This window comes from Equus asinus, chromosome 7 (assembly GCF_041296235.1).
Source record: "Equus asinus isolate D_3611 breed Donkey chromosome 7, EquAss-T2T_v2, whole genome shotgun sequence".
Classification (NCBI taxonomy): Eukaryota; Metazoa; Chordata; class Mammalia; order Perissodactyla; family Equidae; genus Equus; species Equus asinus.
In genome coordinates, this window is record NC_091796.1 from 79,542,254 (window position 1) to 79,566,098 (window position 23,845).

Sequence of the window (23,845 nt, forward strand, 5' to 3'; positions counted from 1 at the left end):
GAAGAGAACAGAATAGAGAGCCCAGAAATAAACCCACAATTACATGGTAAATTAATCTTTGACAAAGGAGGCAAGAATGCATAATGGGGAAAAGACAGTCTCTACAATAAATAGTGTTGGGAAAACTGGACAGCTACATGCAAAAGAATGAAACTGAACTACTTTCTGACACAATATACAAAAATTAACTCAAAAGAGATTAAAGACTTGAATGTAACATCTGAACTCAAAAAATGCCTAGAAGAAAACATAGGCAGTAAACTCTTTGATGTCAGTCTTAGCAATGCATTTTTGCTCAGGTAAGGGCAACAAAAGCAAAAATAAACAAATGGGACTTCATCAAACTAAAAAGCTTTTGCAGGGCCAGCCTCAGTGGCGTGGTGGTTAAGTTTGGCACTCTGCTTCAGCAGCTGGGGTTCAGGTCTTGGGCGCAGACCTACACCACTCGTCTGTCAGTGGTCAGCTGCGGGGGCAGCTCACATACAAAAAAGAGGAAGATGGGCAACAGATGTTATCTCCAGGAAAATCTTCCTCAGAAAAAAAAAAAAATCTTTTGCACAATGAAAGCAACCATCCACAAAATGAAAAGACAACCTACTGTATGGGAGAAGATATTTGCAAATGGCACAGCCAATAAGGGGTTAACATCCAAAATATATAAAGAACTCATACAACTCAATATATATTAAAACGAAAAACACCAATCTGATTTAAAAAATGGCAAGAAGACCTGAATAGACATTTTTCCAAAGAAGACAGATGGATGGCCAACAGACACATGAAAAGATTGTCAACATCGCTAATTATCAGAGAAATGCAAATCAAAACCACAATAAGATATCACCTCACACCTGTCAGAATGGCTATTATCAAAGAGACAACTAATAACAACTGTTGGCGAGGATATAGAGAAAAGGGAACACTCATGCACAGTTGGTAGGAATGTAAATTGGTGCAGCCACTGTGGGAAACAGTATGGAGGTTCCTCAATAAAACTAAAAATAGAACAACCATATGGTCAAGCAATTCAACTTCTGGGTATTTATCCAAGGAAAATGAAAATAGTAATTCAAAAAGATACATGCACCCCTATGTTCATTGCAGCGTGATTTACAATAACTAAGATATGGAACCAACCTAAGTGTCCACTGACAGATGAATGGATAAAGATGATGTGGTATACATATATAATGGAATATTACTCAGCCATGAAAAAGAATGAAATCTTGCCATTTGTGACAACATGGATGGACCTAGAAGGTATTACACTATGTGAAATAAGTCAGATAGAGAAAGACAAATACCATATCATTTCACTTATACATGGAATCTAAAAAAGAAAACAAAGGAATAAACAAAAAAACACAAAACAAAGTCATAGATACAAAGAACAAACTGGTGGTCGCCAGAAGGGTGAGGAATAGGGAGATGGGCAAAATAGGTCAGGAGATTAAGAGGTGCAAATTTCAAGTTATAAATGTTCTATCTGGATGTCGTGTACAGCATAGGGAATATAGTCAATGATACTGTAATGACTTTGTATCGTGACAGATGGTTACTAGACTTATTGTGGTGATCACTTTGTAAAGTACATAAATGTCAAATCACTATGCTGTACACTTGAAACTAACATAATATTGTATGTCAACTATAATTCAGTTTTTTAAAAGGTGTCTTTGCTGTGTCTTTTCTCAGGAAACATAAAGATGTGACTTCCAGAAAAAGTGAACTTTTAATATTGCTTTAAACACTGAAGAGTAAGAACATGCTAGAAATCCTTTGGTGTCATATTAATGCTTGTGATCCTGACATGAGGGACCATTAATGTTTTCTTTAAACAGTCAGACATGCCCCAACGTTTCTCTACTACTAAAAGAAAACTAGAGATATGTTTGATGAAGCAGGACCCTTAGTCTTCTGTTTCTTCTTCAGTCTCTTCTTCAGTCTCTTCTTCCTCCTTTGTGCATATCATACAAAGCACAAGGCAGCAACATAAAATTAAAAGAATCAAAGGAATAAGCCACAATGCTAACAGGTAACCCCACTTCGCCTGCACTTCTGGCTTCTGGCGCTTAGGAGGTGGGCCACTATCATCACTACCTCCATCGCCTTCCTGTGTACAGAAGGGAGGTGCCCATCCACGGTCGCAGTGACAATGCTGTTTATTATTGCAGATCCCCTTCATGCTGCAGGTATCAGGCTTACAGTCTCGTGAAGGAGAAACCTTCTCAACGCACTTCTTCTGGATGCACATCTTTTCTGGACCACACATTGTGCCATCTTTCACTTGACCAATATCAGGTATGGACATCCCTAAATGATAATCAGTGCCCCAGCAAGTAGTGTTATTGAAGTGAAGCTGATGCACTGTAGAATGTTCTATCAGTTTAGGAATTACTCCCACATTTTCACATTGAACTCTCCCGCACAGGATATCAGAGTCATTACATCTTACGTATATTGTGCCCTGGATATCACAGTGACCAAATCGACTTCCTTGGGTGTTGATTTTCTGGTAGCACTTCTGAGATGCACTCCTTGCATCTTTGCCAAAAATCTCCTTGCACTGTTTGTCATGGTTATTGCATCTCTTTGCATAGCAGTAGGCACTGTCATTACAGGGAATCCCGTCCTGCACATATACATCTTCTGGGCACTGATGGGACATCCCATTGCACCACTCTGGAAGGTCGCATTCATTGATCTGTTGTCTGCACAAAGACCCTGATGGCATGAACTTGCAGTCTTGGCAACAAAGCCCGAAAGCACAAGTAGCTCCAGACTTCAGAGTGCAGTTCAACAGACAACAAGGATCTTTTATACATTGGTGTGTGGTTCCACAGTCACATTCCTCTCCTTTTTCAACCACTAGGTTCCCACAATACTGCAGTATATCCCATGTATATGGAGGAGGCTGAATACATATTCCACTACGGAAACTATTGTCCCAATACTGGGCATAACTGCAATTGCTGAATCTATCTGTCACCTGTCTGGAGGGATACATTATGCAAAACTCAAGTGCACATAGACACCATTGATCGTCATGAGCCATACCCAAATTATGACCAAGCTCATGGGACACAAGAAGTGCAAAAAGAAGCAGACTCCTATCTTCAAAAACATCAACTCCAGAATTGTGAGGACTCTGGCATACTCCTCCAACGTAGGCAAGACCAATCGTTATGCCGAAGTGTTTTTTAATGAAAAGATGGGCAATATCATGTGGCAGTCGGGCATCAAGTTGTAAATACTTCCACAATCCAAAATCTTCCAGAACCCTATATATGTCATCTGTGGCAACTTGGTTTCCTTCAGTCCAGATCTCAAGCCCAGTCAAAATTATGTCAAGCTCAAAAGGGCCATAGAGCGCATCTAATATATTGACGACACTAACTACTTCGGTCTGCACTACGGACACATTACTTTGAGAGTGAACATATCGAAGATGGTCCACGACCACTACTAGCTCAAGAAACCGCAAGTGAGTCCACCAGCCTGTAAAAGAACTTTGCCTCAGAGTGGAATCATATGACTCTTGCAACTTCAATTGGCGTGCTATTTCTTCTTCTGTTAACCCACATCTCCTAGGTGGGAACTGTGTATCATCATCATCTATCTTGTAGACCAGGTGTTCAAATGTGGCAGAAAACCTAACTGGCTCAATTTCATAAGCAAGGCCATTTATCTGTAGCATTCCTCGAAAGCCCCCAGAACAGGTACTGAGGGCAACCAGGGACGCGGGGACCCCCTCCACATAACCATGATAGTAGCAGTCATCAGGAACAAAAGGCTGATCCTGGTGGAGGGAACGCTGGTCTGTGTAGGTGAACACCGGGAGATGTCTGGAAACCAAGAACTTCTTGACCTTCATGTGGACAATGTGTCTCTGGCCACCAAACCGCAGGCTGTAGGAGAGCCAGCCTGGAGCCTCTGCATCTCTGCTGCTGCCAGTCACCTTCAAGGGGATCACCAATTCCGGGGAGGAGAAGCGCTGAGAGGGCCTGGACTGAGAGTGTCCAGAAAGGGACAGAGACACCCCAAACCAGAGCAGCAGAAGAGTGACCCTGATGTGCACCAGGGTCTTACCCATTGCCATCATGGAGCTGTCATTATGGAGCTATCTGTCCAGGGCAGAAGAGAGCAGAACACAAGGCACTGCTGGTCTGGCTCCTCCCTCTGAGCTGCTCAGGGTGCAGCGCTGACCCTTATGGATTTGTGTCCTGGCAGACCTGGACCATCAGAGCTGCAATGCTGAAAGTGAAAATAGAAAGAAGAGCTAGGATGGGTGGGTAGGAGAGGGAGGGTGGAAGAGAGAGAAAGAAGAACATAGATAAAAGTGATTCTGCAATTGGGACAAGGCTTGAATCAATAAAGTGCCTGAGACTGTCTTTCATACACATGAAAGGAGAAGGAGTAGGGGAAGGGCAGGCTTCCAGGGGAAGAGATGAAGGAGATTCATCACAGGTGGATAATTGTTGAACCTGGATGGTGGATACACAAGGATTCCTTACATACTAGTCTCTAAACATGTAAACTGGCATCAAATTTTCCACATTAAAAAAGACTGACATCTGACTCCCAAATTTTCCCTCCACCCAAAACTCTACTGGTACCCTGCTATCTTCAGCAAGCACGTGGACAAACAACCCCAAACCCACCATTTTTGTCCCTTTATTCAGACAGTTTGTTCCATCTCTCCTTTTCTTCTGCAGGCATCTTATCTAGCCCCACTCTGTTTGAAGCTAGCAGTCAAAGTAAGCCCCATGTAAGGGACTCATTACTTGGGGAGACCCCATCCAATCAAGACAAATTTTTATCTGCAGAAAAGCCCTGGACATTCAAAGGAAGGCAGCCACACTGATGGGGAAACAGGGAGTGGGGCTGCTATTTTGGGGCAAGGCAAACAGCCCAGTTGCCTCCAATTACACAAGGAGGCAGCAGGCTGCTCTCCACCCAGCCCAGTTGCATCATGTTCTCAATTATAAGAGACTCATCTTGGTTCTATAAATACAGACTCTATTCTCTTCTTTACATGGCTGGTGAGTTAGCTGAGTTCTCTAGAGAAAGCTGGATTGAGGAGTTTAAGCCTAGAGTCAGTACATTAAAATGTTCAAAAGACCATAATTCGAGTGGACTTATGTCATTCCATTGAAAATGAAAATTTTAGTTCAGCTAAAAGCTAATTGTGCTCATTGACTGACTTTCAGTTAAAAGTAACAATAATTTGCTTAATATTAGACAGCAAAAGTTAAAACAAACGTGGAGACATATTTAAACACATACTGGTGGCCTGAATCTTCTAAGTAAGAACAGAAACAGGATCAGCAGTATAGAGCATGAGAAATAACCTCAGTATTATATCAAGAACACCTGTATACGTCTGGGACTTTTCCAGAACTAATAGATGGCTCCTGGAAACCAAGAATACTAGATGAAACCTCTCAGGGAAAGCACCTCTGATAGAGGTGAAATCCTAATTACCACATTTCCTATCCAAGTCTCTCTTCAAGATATCCTTGGTATTTGCTACAGATTTGGAGATATTAAGATAGGAATGTGTGAGTTGTAAGAGGATTAATAAAGATGAAGGATCATAAAGAGGAAAATAACCTCTATTAAGCTTTATCAGGAAAATGATGTGGTAAAAATAGAAAAGTCCATTGCCAAGAGTCTTTGAGACTCTTGTCTTTGCCACCATTGCATTGCTCCAAAGACAAGCCCTGAAGGAACATGGCATTAGCACTAATTATCTGACTGGTGTCACTCCAAAGCCCTTCCTTTTTTTATGACCAGCACTTCAAGCAGTGTGAGAACCTTCCTCTGCATCAGTCATGAACTCTTTCTTCTATTTCTAGAAACTATATCAAACTCATCAAAATCCCTCTCTTATGTCTCCACTCACTCTCGTTCACAACCTAACTCAGCGTTTCTCAAACTTGGGTCACAAACCACACAGGGTTATGAAATCGATTTAGGGAGCCACAAGTAATTGAAACATGATAAGGTAGAAAATATCAGAGAACTTCACAAAGATCAGTGTCACCTTCTCTTACCTGTAACCACAAAAGCTACAGCAGCATTCTGCTGACACTCCTTATGCTAATTATCAACTATTTTCTGAATTCCAAAAATAAAATTTATATTGTGTCTATGAAGCTAGAGATGGGAATCTGCACATCGTATTTCTCCATTGCTATTTGGCTTGCTGAAGAGTTTTGCCAAGAAGGGTACTAGAGGAAGAATAAAAGGCAAAAGGAGAGGACAAGGGACTTGCTTTCTGTCGTTACTTTCTGTGAATCCTCAGCAATGGTGCTTTGCTCCGGTGGTGAGAGTTGGTTATCACATTCCCAGGACCAGCTCCATCAAGCCCTGTCAAAGGCATAAGTACCTGGTGGACAGCGCGCCCTCCCCAGAAGTCTGAAAGCCAGATGTACACAGCCATCCTCCAGCATCCTAAGCAACCCATGCCAGGGTTCCTTTCTCAGATGTTCCAGGCCATAGCACAAAGCAGCTTGATATAAGCCCCATGTGTGTAGCACCTCTCTCTCCAAGATCTGAGTCACAGTTTGGAGGACCTTCTTCCACCCAAGGAACCAGCACCAGCTCAGCCTTACCTTAGAAGAGGTACAGCTATCAGCTGCACGGTCTCCCTTTTCTGAGTTCTTAAACTGCCAGCATCACCTGGGCAATGCTCTGTCTTCTACAGTCAAGGTCCAGATCTTTGAGGCCCACTTGGAGAGTTTCTAGGTTACGATAACCCCAATCACTTCCCTTTGTTCCCCCATTCTTAGGAGTGGGGCTCCTTCTGGCAACTCATACCTCTGTGTTCCTCAGTGTGCCCTTTTTATCATTTTAGTCCTCTAACACCCTTTCAAGAATTCCCTATAATAATTACACTTGCTGGGTTTCTCGTTTCTGGACTAGATCTTGACAGATACAGGACTAGGTACCAGGAGTGCTGCCAAGAGAGACAAGACAAAACAGGACTGTGGGATTGGTTTGGGCATGTCCATGGCTTTAACGCATTGCTGAACTCCTGTCCAGTGGGGAATGGGCATACAGTGACATCACAATCAATTAAATTACCACCCCATGTTCGTTGTCATGAAGCATCCTACAGAAGCAAGTGTGTGGGGGGACTAAGTGAGGGCTATGATGATGACTAAGGTCACCTCCAGGACTGAGGGGTGGGGTGGCCATACTGCATTCTATTGGAGAATTTGCACAATAAGCTCAAGGCTCTAAATTCTCAGCTCAGAGAGCTGATAATGGTGGGCCTAAAAGAATCTCTCATTTGTTTTAGCCACATGACCAACCTCACAGGAAATCGAATTCAACTGTGGAGATACAGAATCACAACGTAAGCTGAGTACATAGATTCGCCAAGACTCTAGAGGGAAATTTATGATACTGACTGAGAAGGGAAAAATCCTTGACACTTGCAAAGGGGAATTCCAGGTGGACTTAAGTGATTCTGAGTATCTAGATCCCCTCAATTATTCCTGAGACTCCTTCACCAGGGAGAGAACCCAGACCTCTCCTGTCTGAGGAATTTAGCCACCTCTACCTCGAAACCCTGTAATGATCTCTGCTGGGGAAGTTATCCCTCAAGGGGATGCCTAGCTGCCTCAAGACATGATATAATTCAACAGGAATTTATATCTACTTAATAGCTTGAAAATATAGAAAGCAAACGTCAAGAGATCAAAGAGGAGAAATAGAACAGTAAAGAAAGCTACTTGTGGGTATTAACACACTTCTATCAGCAACTGATAGAACACTCAGACAAAACAAATGAACAGGGAAATAGAAGATTTAAGCAAGATTAATCAATTAGCCTAAGTGTCACATAAATCACCATATCCAACCATTTCAAATACTCATCATATTCAAATGCACGTGAGATATTTACCAGAATAGATGATATCCATGGTCATAAAGGAAGTCTCAATAAACGGTAAAAATAAAAATGGCACGGTGTCAGCAACATGGTGGAGTGAGCTGTTCCCTTTCTCTCCCCCTTTGAACTACAACTAAATGGACATGTGTTGATCAATGGAGGATACCCACACAGCACCTCAGGATGCCTAAGAGACCCATTGGAAGGTGAATGGACTACCCCCAGGGAGGAGGTGGAGATAGGTGAGAATACTCTGGCCCCAAGCCAGCCCAGTACCCATAAGCGACTGCTCTCCTGACTGAAGTGCTCATAGGACCACTGCAGCTCCAAGGGTGGGCGTGAGCCTTGGTATCACTGTGGAAACAGGTGACAGCAGCCCTGAGCCCTCTGTGATTGCTCTTTTGTCCAGTGACAAAACCCACAGTCCCACCGCAGCCCCAGGAAGTGACTCAGGCTTGGACCCAGTGGGGAGGCCCCGCCCACCAAGCACAAAGGCTGGTTTGGCTTAGGAGCAGACAGCGGCAGAGCTGCAAGTCCAGGTAAACAAACCCCTGGCTGCTTTAAATGCCGATAGTTCTGCTGCAGCCCCAAAGGGGGAACCCCACCAGGGCTGTTAGAACAGGCAGTAACAACCCTGAGCCCCTGCATGATCGCTCCTTGGGCCATCAGGTAAACCTACAGTCCCACTGTGGCCCCAGGGAGAGACTCAGCTTGGTCCCAGTGGGAAGGCCCCACCTACCAAGCACAAAAGCTGCTGTGACCTAGCAGCAGACAGCAGCATATCTGCAGCATGGGCGAAAGTGCCCCCAGCTGCCACAAATGTCTACAGTATCACAGCATCCCCAAATGGGCAGTACAATTGGTGGGAATGTGGGAGCAAGTGGCAGCAGCCCTGAGCCCCTGTGTGATCACTCTCTCAACTGGTGGGAGAGTCCATAATCCCAGCACAGTTCCAGGGAGCGGCACTGGCTAAGACCCAGCAGGGAGGCCCCATCCACCAAGCACGACAGCTGCTACAACCTAGGACCAGACAGCAGTGGAGCTGCAAGTCCAGGCGAACGAGCTCCTGGCTGCCTCAAAAGCCCGTAACACCACTGAGGCCCTGAAAGGGGATGCACACCTGGGTGGATCTGTAGGACCAGGCGGCAACAGCCCAGAGCCCCTGTGTGATTGTTCCCACAGTTGGTGGGAGACCCCTGAGGATCCCTGCAATAACAAGGAGCGGCTCAGGCTCAAACAGGCTCTGTTGATGGGGATCCTGGTGGGTGCAGATTACATAGCTCCTGCCACCTCCCCCTAGTGGCAGAAAGTGGAAGCCGGGACCAAATTCTATCTCTATGTGGAGGCACAAATCCATGCCATCAAGCAGTATGAAAAAATATATTAAATCTCCAGAACACAAGAAAAATGACAAGTACCCAGAAATCAATCCTGAAGACACAGAAATATATAACCTAAATGATAAAGAATTCAAAGTAGCTGTCACTAAAAAATTCAACGAGTTAAAAGAGAATACAGATAGACAATTCAACGATTTCAGGAGTTACTTCACAGAAGAGCTTGAAACTATCAAGAGGAACCAATCAGAAATGTTGGAGATGAAAAACACAATGGATGAGACAAAGAAAAATATGGACTCTCTGAACACTAGGGCTGATAATATGGAGGACAGAATTAGCTGTCAGGAGGACAGGAATATAGAAATGCTGCAGATAGAGGAGAGAGAACTAAAAAGAAATAAAGAAATTCTCCAAGAAATATCCGACTCAATTAGGAAATGCAACATAAGGATTATAGGTATACCAGAGGGAGAACTGAAGGAGAATGGAGCAGAAAATTGTTCAAAAAAAAATTAGTTGAGAACTTCCCAAACTTGGGGAAGAAGCTGGAAATCCATGTGACAGATGCCAATAGATCTCCAAACTTTACGAATGTTAAAAAAATAACAACCGCAAGGCATATAGTAGTAAAGCTGGCAAAAGTCAATGACACAGGAAAAACATTAAGGGTAACAAGGCAGACGAAAATAACCTACAAAGGAACCCCTGTCAGGCTGTCAGCGGATTTCTCGGCAGAAATCTTACAGGCTAGGAGAGAGTGGAATGATATATACAAAATTCTGAAAGACAAAACTTTCAGCCAAGAATACTCTATCCAGCAAAAATCCTTCAAATATGATGCAGAAACAAAAACTTTTCTGGTTAAACAAAAGTTAATGGAGTTCATCGCCACAAGACACCCGCCGCCCCAGTACAAGAAATCCTCAAGAAGGCCCTCATACCTGAAAAAAAAAGGGTGGGGGGTTACAAAACCCTGAGCAAGGAGATAAGTGGATAGACAAAAACAGAAAATTGCAGTTTTCCATCAGAACAGGTTACGCAAATGCTTAATTATGACATTAAAGACAATGGGAAGGAAAACACCAAAAGTAAATATAATCTTGTCATTTTAAGCTCAAACTCACAACACAAGATGAAATAAGATGTGACAATAACAACTTGGAAGAGGAAAGGGATGAAACCAGCTTAGTCTAAGTAAATAAGAGGATATCAGAAAATGAACTGTCTCATCTATGAGATTTTTTATACAAACCTCATGGTAACCACTAAACAAATGATTAGAACAGAGACACAATGATAAATAAGGAGAAAACTAAGAAAAGTAGCATAGAAAACTACCTACCTGAATTGGTAGTCTGCAATACGCAGGACAAGAAACAAAGGAAATGCAGGAGAACCAGAAAACAAGTGAAGAAATGAGAGCATTAGGCCCTCATATATTGATAATCACTCTAAATGTAAATGGATTGAATTCTCCAATCAAAAGACACAGAGTGGCAAGATAGATTAAAGAACAACATCCAGAAATATGCTGCCTCCAGGAAACACATCTCAGCCCCAAAGACAAACACAGACTCAGAGTGAAGGGTTAGAAGACGAAACTCCAAGCTGATGGCAAACAAAAGAAAGCAGGTGTCACCATAATTAGACAAAGTAGACTTCGAGACAAAACAGGTAAAGAGACACAAAGAGGGGCAGTATATAATGATCAAAGGGACACTCCACTAAGAAGACATTACACCAATATTTATGCACCCAACACAGGAGCACCAAAGTACATAAAGCAAGGTATTAATAGTCCTAAAAGGAGATATTAACAACAACATAATGATAGCAGGGGACTTCAACACCCCACTTACACCAATGGGTAGATCATCCAGACAGAAAGTCAAAACAAAGAAATTGTAGAATTAAATGAAAAACTAGACCAGGTACATATAGAACACTCCATCCAAAAACAGCAGGTTACACATTCTTCTCAAGCGCACATGGAATATTCTCAAAGACAGCCAGATGTTGGGAGACAAGGCAAGCCTCAATAAATTTAAGAAGACTGAAGTAATATCAAGCATGTTTTCTGACCATAAGGCTATGAAACTAGAAATCAACTACAAGAAAAAAGCTGGGAAAGGGGCAAAGATGTGGAGATTAAACAGCATGCTACCGAAAAAGCGCTGGATCACTGAAGAAATTAAAGGAGAACTCAAACATTATCTGGAGACGGATGAAAATGAAAACACACCATACCAACACGCTTTGGATGCAGCAAAAGTGGTCCTAAGAGGGAAATTCACTGCAACACAGACTCACCTTAACAAACAAGGAAAATCTCAAATAACCAATCTCAAACGACACCTAATAGAATTAGAAAAAGAACAAACGAAGCCCAAAGTCAGTAGAAGGGGGGAAATAACAAAAATCAGAGCAGCAATAAATAAAGTTGAAACCAAAAAGACAGTAGAAAGGATCAATGAAACAAAGAGATGGTTCTTTGAGAATATAAACAAAATTGACAAATGCTTAGCCACGCTCACTAAGACAAAAAGAGAGAAGGCTCAAATAAATAAATTAGACATGAAAGAGGAGGAATTACAATGCACACCACAGAAATAGGAAAGATTATAAGAGAATACTATGAAAAACTATATGCTAACAAATTGGACAATCTAGAAGAAACGAATAAGTTCTTAGACTCCTACAAACTCCCACAACTGAATCAAAAAGAAATAGAGAATCTGAATAGACCAATCACAAGTAAAGAGATTCCAATGGTAATCAAAAACCTCCCAAAAAATAAAAGTCCAGGACCACGTGGCTTCTCTGGAGAATTCCACCAAACATTCAAAGAAGATTTAAGGCCTATCCTTCTCAAAATATTCCAAAAAATTGAGGAAGACAGAACACTTCCTAATACATTCTAGGAGGCCAACATCGCCCTCATACCAAAGCCAGACAAGAAAAACACAAAGAAGGAAAATTACAGGCCAGTATCACTGATGAACATAGAGGCAAAAATACTCAACAAAATATTGGCAGACCAAATACTGTAATACATTAAAAAGATCATACACCATCATCAAGTGGGATTTATACCAGGGACACGGAGATGGTTCAACATCCACAAATCAATCAATGTGATACACCACATTAACAAAATGAGGAACAAAAACCACACGATCATCTCAATAGATGCAAAGAAAGCATTGGACAAGATCCAACATCAATTTATGATAAAAACATACAATAAAATGGGTATAGAAGGAAAGTACCTCAACATAATACAACCCGTATATGACAAACCCACAGCCAATATCACACTCAATGGGGAAAAACTGAAAGCCATCCCTCTGAGAAAAGGAAGAAGACAAGGGTGCCCACTCTCACCACTCTTATTCAACATAGTACTGGAGGTGTTGGCCAGAGCAGTTAGGCAAGAAAAAGAAATGAAAGGAATCCAATTTGGAAAGGAAGAAGTGAAACTTCCGCTATTTGCAGATCACATGATTTTATATATAGAAAACCTTAAAAAATCCATCAGAAAGCTAATAGAAATAATCAACAATTACAGCAAAGTTGCATGGTACAAAATGAACTTATAAAAATCACTTGCATTTCCATACTCTAATAATCAACTAACAGAAAGAGACCTTAAGAACACAATCCCCTTCACAATCGCAACAAAAAGAATAAAATATCTTCAAATAAATTTAACCAAAGAAGTGAAAGACCTATACAATGAAAACTACAAGACATTACTGAAAGAAATTGATGATGACATAAAGAAATGGAAAGACATTCCACGCACATGGATTGGAAGAATAAATATAGTTAAAATATCCATACTACCTAAAGCAATCTACAGATTCAATGCAATCTCAGTCAGAATCCCAATAACATTCCTCACAGAAATAGAACAAAGAATCCTAAAATTCATGTGGGGCAACAACAGATCCCAAATAGATAAATCAGTCCTGAGAAAAAAGAACAAAGCTGGAGGCATCACAATCCTGACTTCAAAACATAGTACAAAGCTATAGTGATCAAAATAGCATGGATCTGGTACAAAAACAGGCACACAGATCAATGGAACAAAACTGAAGTTCCAGAAATAAAACCACACATCTACAGACAGCTAATCTTCCACAAAGCAGTTAAGAACATACAAGTGAAAAAGGAAAGTCTCCAACAAAGGGTGTTGGGAAAACTGGACAGCCACATGAAAAATAATGAAAGTGACCATTCTCTTACACCATACACAAAAATAAACTCAAAATGGATCAAAGACTTGATGGTGAGACCTGAAACCATAAAAATTCTAGAAGAAAATTAGGCAGTACACTCGTTGACATCAGTCTTAAAGGTTCTTTTTTGAGCAACCTGTCTTCTCGAACAAGGGAAATAAAAGAAAAAATAAACAAGTGGGACTTCATCAGATTAAAGAGCTTCTACAAGACAAGGGAAACCAGGATCGAAACAAAAAGACAACCCACCAACTGGGAAAAAATATTTGTAAATCATATATCCGGCAAGGAGTTAATCTTTATAACATATAAAGAACTCACACAACTCAACAAGAAAAAATCAAACAACCACGATCAAAAAATGGGCTGAGGATATGAACAAACATTTCTCCAAGGAAGATATACAGATGGCCAATAAGCACAAGAAAAGATGTTCAACATCACTAATCATTAGGGAAATGCAAATCAAAACCACGAGACATCACCTTGCACCTGTTAGAATGACTACAATTACCAAGACAAAAGACAACAAATGTTGGAGATGATGTGGAGCAAAGGGAACCCTCATAACACTGCTGGTGGGAACGCAAACTGGCGCAGCCACTATGGAAAATAGTATGAAAATTTCTCAAAAAACTAAAAATAGAAATACCATATGACCCAGCTATCCCACTACTGGGCACGTATCCAATGAACTTGAAATCAACAATTCAAAGGGATTTATGCACTCGTATGTTCACTGCAGCATTATTCATAATTGCCAAGATGTGGACGCAAGCCAAGTGCCCATCAAGTGATGAATGGATAAAGAAGAAGTGGTATGGGGCTGGCCCCGCGGCCGAGTGGTTAAGTTCGAGCACTCCGCTGCAGGCGGCCCAGTGTTTCGTTAGTTCGAATCCTGGGCGCGGACGTGGCACTGCTCATCAGACCACGCTGAGGCAGCGTCCCACATGCCACAACTAGAAGGACAAACAACGAAGAATACACAACTATGTACCAGGGGGCTTTGGGGAGAAAAAGGAAGAAAATAAAATCTTTAAAAAAAAAAAAGAAGAAGAAGTGGTATATATATATATACAATGGAATACTACTCAGCCATAAAAAAGACAAAATCGTCCCATTTGCAACAACACTGGTGGACCTTGAAGGTATTATGTTAAGAGAAATAAGCCAGTCTGAGATAGACAAACACTGTATGATTTCACTCATATGTGGAAGATAAACATGTGGACAAAGAGAATGGATTAGTGGTTACCAGAGGGGAAGTGGATTGGGGGGCAGACAAAAGGGGTAAATATATATGGTGACAGATAAAAATTAGACTATTGGTGGTGAGCACAACGCAGTCCATACAGAAACTGATAAATAGCAATGTACACCCAAAATTTCACAATGTTATTAACCATTATGACCTCAATAAAATAATTTTTAAAAAAACAAACAGAAGACATAAATCATAACTATCAGGCATGGAAAAATGGGGATATATCTACAGATCCTGCAGAAATTAAAAGATCACAGAATATTATGAACAATCTTTAGCCTAAAATAGATAAAGTACTAGAAGGAACTAATTTACGAAAGCTTATAAAAAAAACTTTTCAAATCTTTAATAGGTAAGAAAGTGAATCCATAACTAGAAGTCTTCCTCTCAAGAAAAACACGAGTTTCATGGGTAACTTCCACCAAACATTTGAGGAAAAAATAAAACTACACAAATTATTCCACAAAACAGGGGAGAATATTTCCCAACTCATTATATGACACTGACATAACCTAGTTACCAAAACAAAAAAGAACTTATAGGAAAGAGAATATTACAGAGCAATCTTACTAAAATTAAATGTAAAAATTCCAAACCAATTCTTAGCAAATTTACTCCAATAATATATAAAAAAAACTAACAACATAACAAAATGGAGTTTATTCTTGAAATACAAGACTAGTTAACATTTGGGTCAAAAACCCAGTGTAACTGATCATATTATCAGAAGAAAAAAGAAAAATCATATGATTATCTCAACAGATTTTGTTTTTGAAAGTGTAAAATGTGTTTGATAAAATTTAAAACTACCAGACTTCCGCTTTCTGCCATGGTAGAGTAACCGGCACCTAACGTGCCCTTACACCACAAGAACTAGAACACTAGACCAAATACATAAAACAACTATTTTCAAACACTGACAAATAGCCAGTACAGACGGGGCCCAGGCCCATGGTGTAGTGGTTAACTCCAGCACGCTCTGCTTCAGCAGCCCGGTTTTGTGGTTTCAGATCTTGAGCATGGACCTACACCACTTGTCAAGCCATGCTGTGCCAGTGACCTACTTACAAAATAGAGGAAGATTGGCACAGATGTCAGCTCAGGTCTAACCTTCTTCAAGCATAAAAAAAAAGAGGAAGATTAGCCACAGATGTTAGCTCAAAGGAAATCTTTCTCACCAAAAACACCCCACAAAAACACAAGACAAATGGCCAGTACACAGTTATAATTCCTAAAATTTGCATGGAATCTCAGGGATACCAAATACTCAAGACAATCTTAAAAGGGAAGAACAAAGTTGGAAGCATCATGCTTCCTGATTTCAAAACTTCCTACAAAGCTACAGTAATCAAGAGTGTGTTAGTGGCATAAAAACAGACATACAGACCAAGGAATAGAGAGCCAAGAAATAAACCTTCACATATGTGGTTAAATGATTTTCAACAAGAGTGCCATGACTATTCAATAGGGAAAGGACAGTCTTTTCAATAAATGGTGCTACGAAAATTGTATATTGACATGCAAAAGAATGAAACTGGACACTTACCTAAAATCAAATACAAAAATTAACTCAAAATAGATCAAAGACCTAAATGTAACAGCTTAAAGTATAAAATACTTACAAAAAACATAGCAAAAACACTTAAATGACATTGGATTTGGCAATGATTTCTTACAATACCAAAATCACAGGCAAAAAAGAAAAAGTAGATAAACTGGACTTCATCAAAATTAAAAACTTTTGTACGTCAAATGACACCATCAACAGAGTGAAAAGCAACCCACAGGATAAAATATTTATGAATCATATATATGATAAAGGATTGATATCCTCCAGAATAAAGAACTCCTATAACAAAAAAGCCAATTCAAAAATGTGCAAAGGACTTGAATAGACATTTCTCCAAAGATATACAAATCTTCCGTTAATATTTTTAATATTTTATACGTAAAAAACAAGATATACAAACGGACAATAAGTACATGAAAAGATGCTGAACATCACTAACCATTAGGTGTGATATTATAAGAACATATTTGGTTTTCATCCCCTCCTTAGCAGAGAGCTCCTAAAACCCTCAGAATTTCCTACGTGAGGAGAGCCATAAAAATGTCTTTTGTGATGTTAATGAGGTGGCATTTGGAATGCCCGTAGGCCACCTAAGGATGGGGGCTGGTCGACCAAAGGAACCATGTGATTAGAGGACTGAAACTTGCAGTCCCACCACTCCAAGCATCTCCAGGAGAAAGGGACTAGAGATTGAGTTCAATCACCAATAGCCAAGCACTTAATCAATCTTGTCTATGTAATGAAGCCTTCATAAAAACCCAAAAGGACAGAGTTCAGAGAGCTTCCAGATCGGTGAACATGTGGCGATTCAGGGAGAAAGGGACACCCAGAAAGGGCATGGAAGCTCTGCATCCCTTCCCACATACCTTGCCAGATATTTGTACATCAATGTTCACAGCAGCCTTATTCACAATAGCCAAAAGGTGGAAACAACTCAAATGTCCTTTGACTGATGAATGGATAAACAGAATGTGTGTGCGTACACATACACACACATACATACAACAGAATATTATTTAGCCTGAAAAAGGAAGTTCTGATACATGTTAGACTATGGATGAACCTTGAAGGCCTTATGCTACATGAAATAAGCCAGGCACGAAAAGACAAATATTGTATGACTCCATTTATATCAGGTACCTAGAGTAGTCAAATTCATAGTGATGCAAAGTAGAATGGTGGACATCAGGGGCTGGGGGAGAGGGAAAAGGGGAGTTGTTTAACGGGTACAGAGTTTCCGTTTGAAATGATGAAAAGGTTTTGCAGATGGATGGTGGTGATGGCTGCACAACAATGTGAATGTACTTAATGCCTCTGGTGTGTATTTAAAAATGGTTAAAAGTGTCAATTCTATGTTATGTACATTTTACCACAATTTTAAGAAAATACATACAGATTGAAAAGAAATAAAATTTTTTATTCCCAGATGACATGATCATGGAGGTAGAAAATCCTAAGCACCATACAAAAAAGCTACCAGAACTAATATCTGAAGTTAGTAAAGTAGCAGGATACAAGGTCAAATAAACAAAAAGCAAAACCATATACTATATACTAGAGACAAATAGAAAATAAAAATTTTTAAACATCTTTTACAATAGCATCAAAAAAACAAGTTATGCTTAGGATAAATTTAACAAAAGGTGTACAAGACCTGCACTCTGAAAACTCAAAACTTTGCAGAGAGAAATGAAAGAAAATGTAGAAAGATAATATGTTTATGGTTCTGAAGACTCAATATTGTTAAAATGTCAGTTCTCCCCAAACTATCTATAGGTCAATCCCAACCAAATGGACTATACTACTGAATGTGAAATGCAAAATTACGAAGCATCTAGAGAATGAACTATCTTCATAACCTCAATGTAGAGAAAAACCTCAAACAAGACACAAAAAAGCAGTAACAATAAAGGAAAAGACTGATAAACTGAGCTACATTAAAATTAAGAACTTCTGTTCATTTTTAGGCCATCATTAAGAGTAAAAAGGCAAGCCAGAGTGGAGAAGATATATTTAAACACAACACATGTAACTGACAAAGGACGCCTATCCAAAACACAAAAAGAACTCTTAAGACTCCATAAGACAAAGACAAATGAAACGACAGGAAAATGCAAAAGTTGCACTTCACAAAAATGAATATTCAAGTAATCAATAATTATATGAAAGGATGCTTAACATCATCAATCACCAGAAAATACAAATTTCAGCCTCAACGAGATACCACTGTACACCCATCAGAATGACTAAATTTTTCTTTAATTGACAACATCAAGGGTCAGTAAAAGTGTGGAACGGGAACTCTCACACACTGCTGGTGGGAGTATAACACAGTACAATCACTTTGGAAAATATTTTAGCATTATCACCGAAGTTGAATAAAGGTATACTTATAATCCAGCACTTTGAGTAAAAAAGTAACATGAGCACATGTACACTGTTAATAGTTTCCTAGGGGTGCCATAACAAAGTACCACAAAACTGGTGCTTAAAACAACAGAAATTAATTGTGACAAACTTCTGAAGACTGCAAGTCCAAAATCAAGGTGTGAGCAGGTCCATACTCCTCCTGAAACCTACAGGAGAATCCTTCCTTGCCTCTTCCTAGCTTCTGGTGATGCTGGCAATCTTTGATGTTCCTAGGTTTGTAGGTGCAACACTCCAACCCTCCATCTTCACACAGTGTTCTCCCTTTGTCTCTTCACATGGCCATCTTTTTACAAGGACACCAGTTGCATAAGATTAGGGGCCCAGCCTAATCTAGCAGGACTTCAACTTGGTTAATTACATCCGCAATGACCCTATTTCCAAATAAGGTCACATTCTGAGATACTGGGAGTTAGGACTTCAACATATCTTGTTGAGGGGGGAGACAATTCAGCCTATAATATATACCAAAAAACATGTACATACAAGAATATTCATAAAAGCAATTTTTCATAACAGCCAAAAACTACAAACAATCCAAACATCCATCACCATTAGAATGGATTTAAGAAGTTGTAACATATTTATGTAATGGAATGCTGAACAGAAATAAAAATAAAAGAACCACAATAACATGAAACAACTTTGATGAACCTCAAAAACATAACATTGAACAAAAAAAGCCATACATGAAACATACACGCTGAATCCATTTATATTAGAAATAAAAAACAGGCAATTAAAACTAAACATTTATTTACAGATGCATATTTACATGGTAAAAATATCAAAAAAATAAGTGATCACCATAAAACTGGATAAGGGTGACCTCTGATCATAAGGACAAGCGTCGTGATCAGGAGGGGACATAAAGGAGGTTCTGGAGTATTAGTAACATTCAACTCCTCTACCTGCATGGTGAGCTACAGGGGTACAATGAGTTGTAGTCTTTTGTGTCCTTTTCTGTAAGTGTATTTTATAATAATGTAGTTGAAAGAAAAGGAGCTTTGCTGGAAAAAAAAAGTTGGAAAAATACTTGAAGTAAATATAATAAACAGAGTTAATATCTTTATGTCAAAAATTCATGCTTAAATTAAGTGGAAGATAAGCAAAGTGTAAGAGATTATATAATATGTTGCCTTTTGTGTAAGAAGGAGAAATAGAAGATCTATTCATTTGTGCAAAAGAAATACAGTAAAGGTAAACTAGAAACTAGGTTGGTTCCTTTGAGGGGGTGGGTAGGAATGAGGTAGAAAAGACAGAAGAAATGAGTGGGGGAGAGGAGGAAGGGGAGTGATACTCAAAATCTCTTTTGGACAGTTCAGACATTTAGAATCGTTCACATCTCACACACCCCAAAACAATACAACAACAAAACAGAAAGACCAATAAGAATGAGGAGAAAACCTAAAATGGAACTCAAAACAGAACCAAATGAACTGAACCATCCAACAAATGAGTAATGTAACCACACTGAAGAGGAAAAAAAATCAACCCAATTCTTGTAAACACAGTATCTGAACTATACACGTCCTCAAGCTAAACACAAATAGTAGACTCTAACTAGGTTTCTTTCTTGCAGAGGCGTATGTTAGCAATTCTAAACTACATTCTGTTATTCTAGGATTAAGCAAGTAAGTAAAAATACTGTGGATAACAAGAACCAGAATTCTCAGCAATGTGGAAGAGAGTTACAAATATGGAAGAGAACAGAGTGAACCCTGTGGTGACAGATTGGAAATGGTGGTATCAGCGTGAAGTGATAGCTTTTAATATATATAGAATAGACAGATAGATATAGATGTGTGTGAACATATGTGTATTCACTCACACACATATGTATATATCTATTTCTTAACTCTATCAGCTGAGAGAACCTAGAAGCAATGGCACCTCAGTAGCAAATGCGCACATCTAGCACACACATCTTGATTTCCAAATGCATTCTCCACCAAAAGGAATTAAGGATCCTTAAGAGAAATGGCTGACTCCAGGGTTGGGATGAGCTTGGAATATCTTATTGCGCCAAAAAACAAAGAAAATGTTTAGGGGCAAGCCCCATGGCTGAGTGGTTAAGTTCATACACTCCGCTTTGGTGGCCCAGTGTTTCGCTGCTTTGGATCCTCAGCATGGACATGGCACTGCTCGTCAGACCATGCTGAGGCAGCAGCCCACACGCCACAACTAGAAGGACCCACAACTAAAATATGCAACTATGTACTGGGGAGAAGGAAAAAAAATTGATTGGCAACAGATGTTAGCTCAGGTGCCAACCTTTAAAGAAAAAAGTTCAATGAATGTTAGACAGGGTCAGGTCAAAAGGACACAGGAATCAGCTTAAAGGGGCTTCCATTGGCCAATCTGGGACAATTTGACATCAATATAAATCACAATAGTAAAGAAATACTACTCAATGAATAAAATAAGAATCCAGGTGTCCACAATGATATAAATAAATAAGTAGAGGAGAAAGGTAAGCTCTTCTTTATAGCAGAAAGCCAACTAATAAACTGAAGGAATGACAGAATTAGAAAATCATCATTTGGCAACCATCATAGTAATAAATGATTCAAGCAAGAATTATCAGTGGATGTTAACTAGAAGGTAAAAATTAGATGAATAACAGAACATTTACAGAGCCTCAAACTATTTCCCCAAGGAGACATCTATAAATTACAACAGGAAAAATAGTAACTTTATGGTGGAGTAACCTGACAGAGACTACTTCCTTAACCAAGTGATCAAAGTTAACATCAACAGAAACGGGGCAAACTCACAACACATGCCTCTATAAGCGTCTTTTCCATAGTATTCCTGACAAAACTGCATGAGGTGAATTTAATCATGAAAATATATCAAACAAACCCAAACTGAAACACATTCAACAAAATAACTGGCCTAAATTCTTTACATTAGCAAGCAAAAATAAGGAAGATTAAAGAACCGTTCCAGATTAAAGCAGACTAAAGAGACAGGACAACTAAATCCAATGTATAATTCAGGATATTCTTTTGCTGCAAATGACATTCTTGACACTACCACCAAGATCTGAATAAGATCTAATTAGATAATAGTATCATACCAGTTTAATTTTGGTACTGTGGCTATGTAAAAGAATGTCCTTGATTTTAGAAAATGCACAGTAACGTACTTAGGGGAAATGGGCATCATGACTGTAACTGACTTTCAATCCAAAAATAAAAGGTGTATATGTGTGTGTGTGTGTGTATTTGATACATATATGTATTTTATACACACATACATATAAAATACAGAGAGAGAAACAGCAATTGATAGCAAGAGGTAAGAGGGAGAGAGAGATTAAACAAATACAGAAAAATGTTAATATATGGGAAATTTGGGCAAAAGGTATATATGTAGGGATTCTTTGTACTATTCTTACAACTTTTCTGTAAGCCTGAAATTATGTCAAAATAAAAAGCTAAAAGAAAAATTTTACATAATATAGATCAGACACTTCAAAAAAGCAAAAATCAAAGATGAGAACTTATTCAACCACTTAAAATAATAAATCACTTTTTGCTACTTAATTAGCACTAAAAAACATAAATTACAATACTCAGTGGCAGTGAGATTCTGGAGAACTTGGTATTTTCATACTTTGCTGTCTGAATGATAAGAAGTCCAAGCCTTTTGAGAAAAACAACTTGGCACTATGGACTGAGCAAAAAAAAAAAAAAAGTACAAAGCCATGCTGTGGCACGCATCCCATGTATAAAGTAGAGGAAGATGGGCATGGATGTTAGCTCAGGGCCAGTCTTCCTCAGCAAAAAGAGGAGGATTGGCAGATGTTAGCTCAGGGCTAATCTTTCCTCAAAAAACAAAAAAAAGTACAGATTCTAGTGATTCTATTGCTGGGACTCTATCCTAAGGAAATAAATACTAAATATTGAAAAGTCATTATATACAAATGTAATCACTGCAGCCTTTTTTTAAAGTAATGCAAATTGGGAAAACAAGTATAACATGGGAAGAGTTTAAAAAAACACGTAATTCACAAGAATTATTCAGTCACTAAAATAAATAGTCTATAAAAATTAAGTAAACATGGACAAGCGCTTACAACAGACATCATAGTATGATAAAGTACAATTGTATGAACAGAATAATTACAAACTGGTTTTAAAAATATCTACACAGAGAAAAAGACAAAATTCACAACATCGTTTAGTATGGGTAGGGTGATGGTATTTGGTGAGTGAGGTTTTTTCCCTTTCCTTTATCTTTCAAATTATCAGTATTATCAGTATCTATATTATTTTAATATTGAGGAATACGCAACTAATAAAAGAAAATAAGCTTAGTCACTACTTTAACATTAATCCTTTGTGTTTACAAAGTGCATCTGGAAATATTTCAGAGAAAGAAATAAGGGGGAAGAAAAGTCATGATAAAGTAATTTATACAAACACCTTTACTTTGTTTTTAAACACATATAGCAGTACACATGTGAGTGAGGAGGCTGCTCAAGTCCAGCTGAGGACAGGTTACAAAAGATACATAATATCAATATCAAAAGTATCAGGATCTTTACACCCTTTCTTAAAGAACAAGTACATTCTACACAAATAAGAGGGCTGTGACAAAGAATTGTAAAGTTCAAGAGCCTCTCACAGTAATGAGGCATAATGATTGACAAGAGGAGTCTCGCAAGCTTCTCTCTTGTCCAGTACTCACTGAAGTCTCATTCGTTTTTCAGGGGGGCCTTTAGTGCTCACTGTCTGTTGAACGTTCTTTGTGGTCTCCTTCTCCTCAGATTTCACAGTTTCTGGCGGAGGTTCTGCCTCTTTCTTTGTCTGATCCACTGGACATCAAAAACGTATATTTTGGAGGGTGGGGATGGAGGGATGAGATCATTTTAGACAATGGTTAATGTGAATGGTTCAGACTCTCAAATTCATTTAGAACTCCTTATCTCAAGTTCTAAATTCAGTGGTTTCATCAGGCAGATGTCAAAGAACCCATTTATAAACCTAAAAACTGGATAACTCAAGCAAATCTGTGATATTAGACAAAAACAAATGACACTTAAATAAGAAACTATGCATAAAAACAATATATAATTATTCTATCCCAGTT

The 23,845-nt window shown here is 39.1% G+C and overlaps 2 protein-coding genes across 6 annotated transcripts in view; both read right to left on the reverse strand.

Moving 5' to 3' along the window:
• The window catches only part of MED6 (mediator complex subunit 6), a 136,549-nt gene that overhangs the window by 98,354 nt on the left and 14,350 nt on the right, over positions 1–23,845 (reverse strand). For 2 of the 5 annotated variants that reach the window (XM_044773896.2, XM_044773894.2), the window contains one exon: positions 17,715–23,570. The exons of 2 other annotated variants lie outside the window; for them this stretch is intronic. In XM_044773896.2, coding sequence (XP_044629831.1) covers positions 23,526–23,570 — 45 coding nt within the window. In that variant the 3' untranslated portion in view covers positions 17,715–23,525. Of the gene's footprint in view, positions 1–17,714; positions 23,571–23,845 lie in introns of those variants that run through there. One more of the 5 variants, XM_044773898.2, reaches the window with a different exon arrangement.
• LOC106824088 (disintegrin and metalloproteinase domain-containing protein 20-like) lies at positions 1,774–4,251 on the reverse strand. Its single transcript, XM_044773892.2, has one exon. It carries the CDS (start codon positions 4,100–4,102, stop codon positions 1,910–1,912), a length of 2,193 nt encoding a protein of 730 aa, XP_044629827.2. The 5' UTR covers positions 4,103–4,251; the 3' UTR covers positions 1,774–1,909.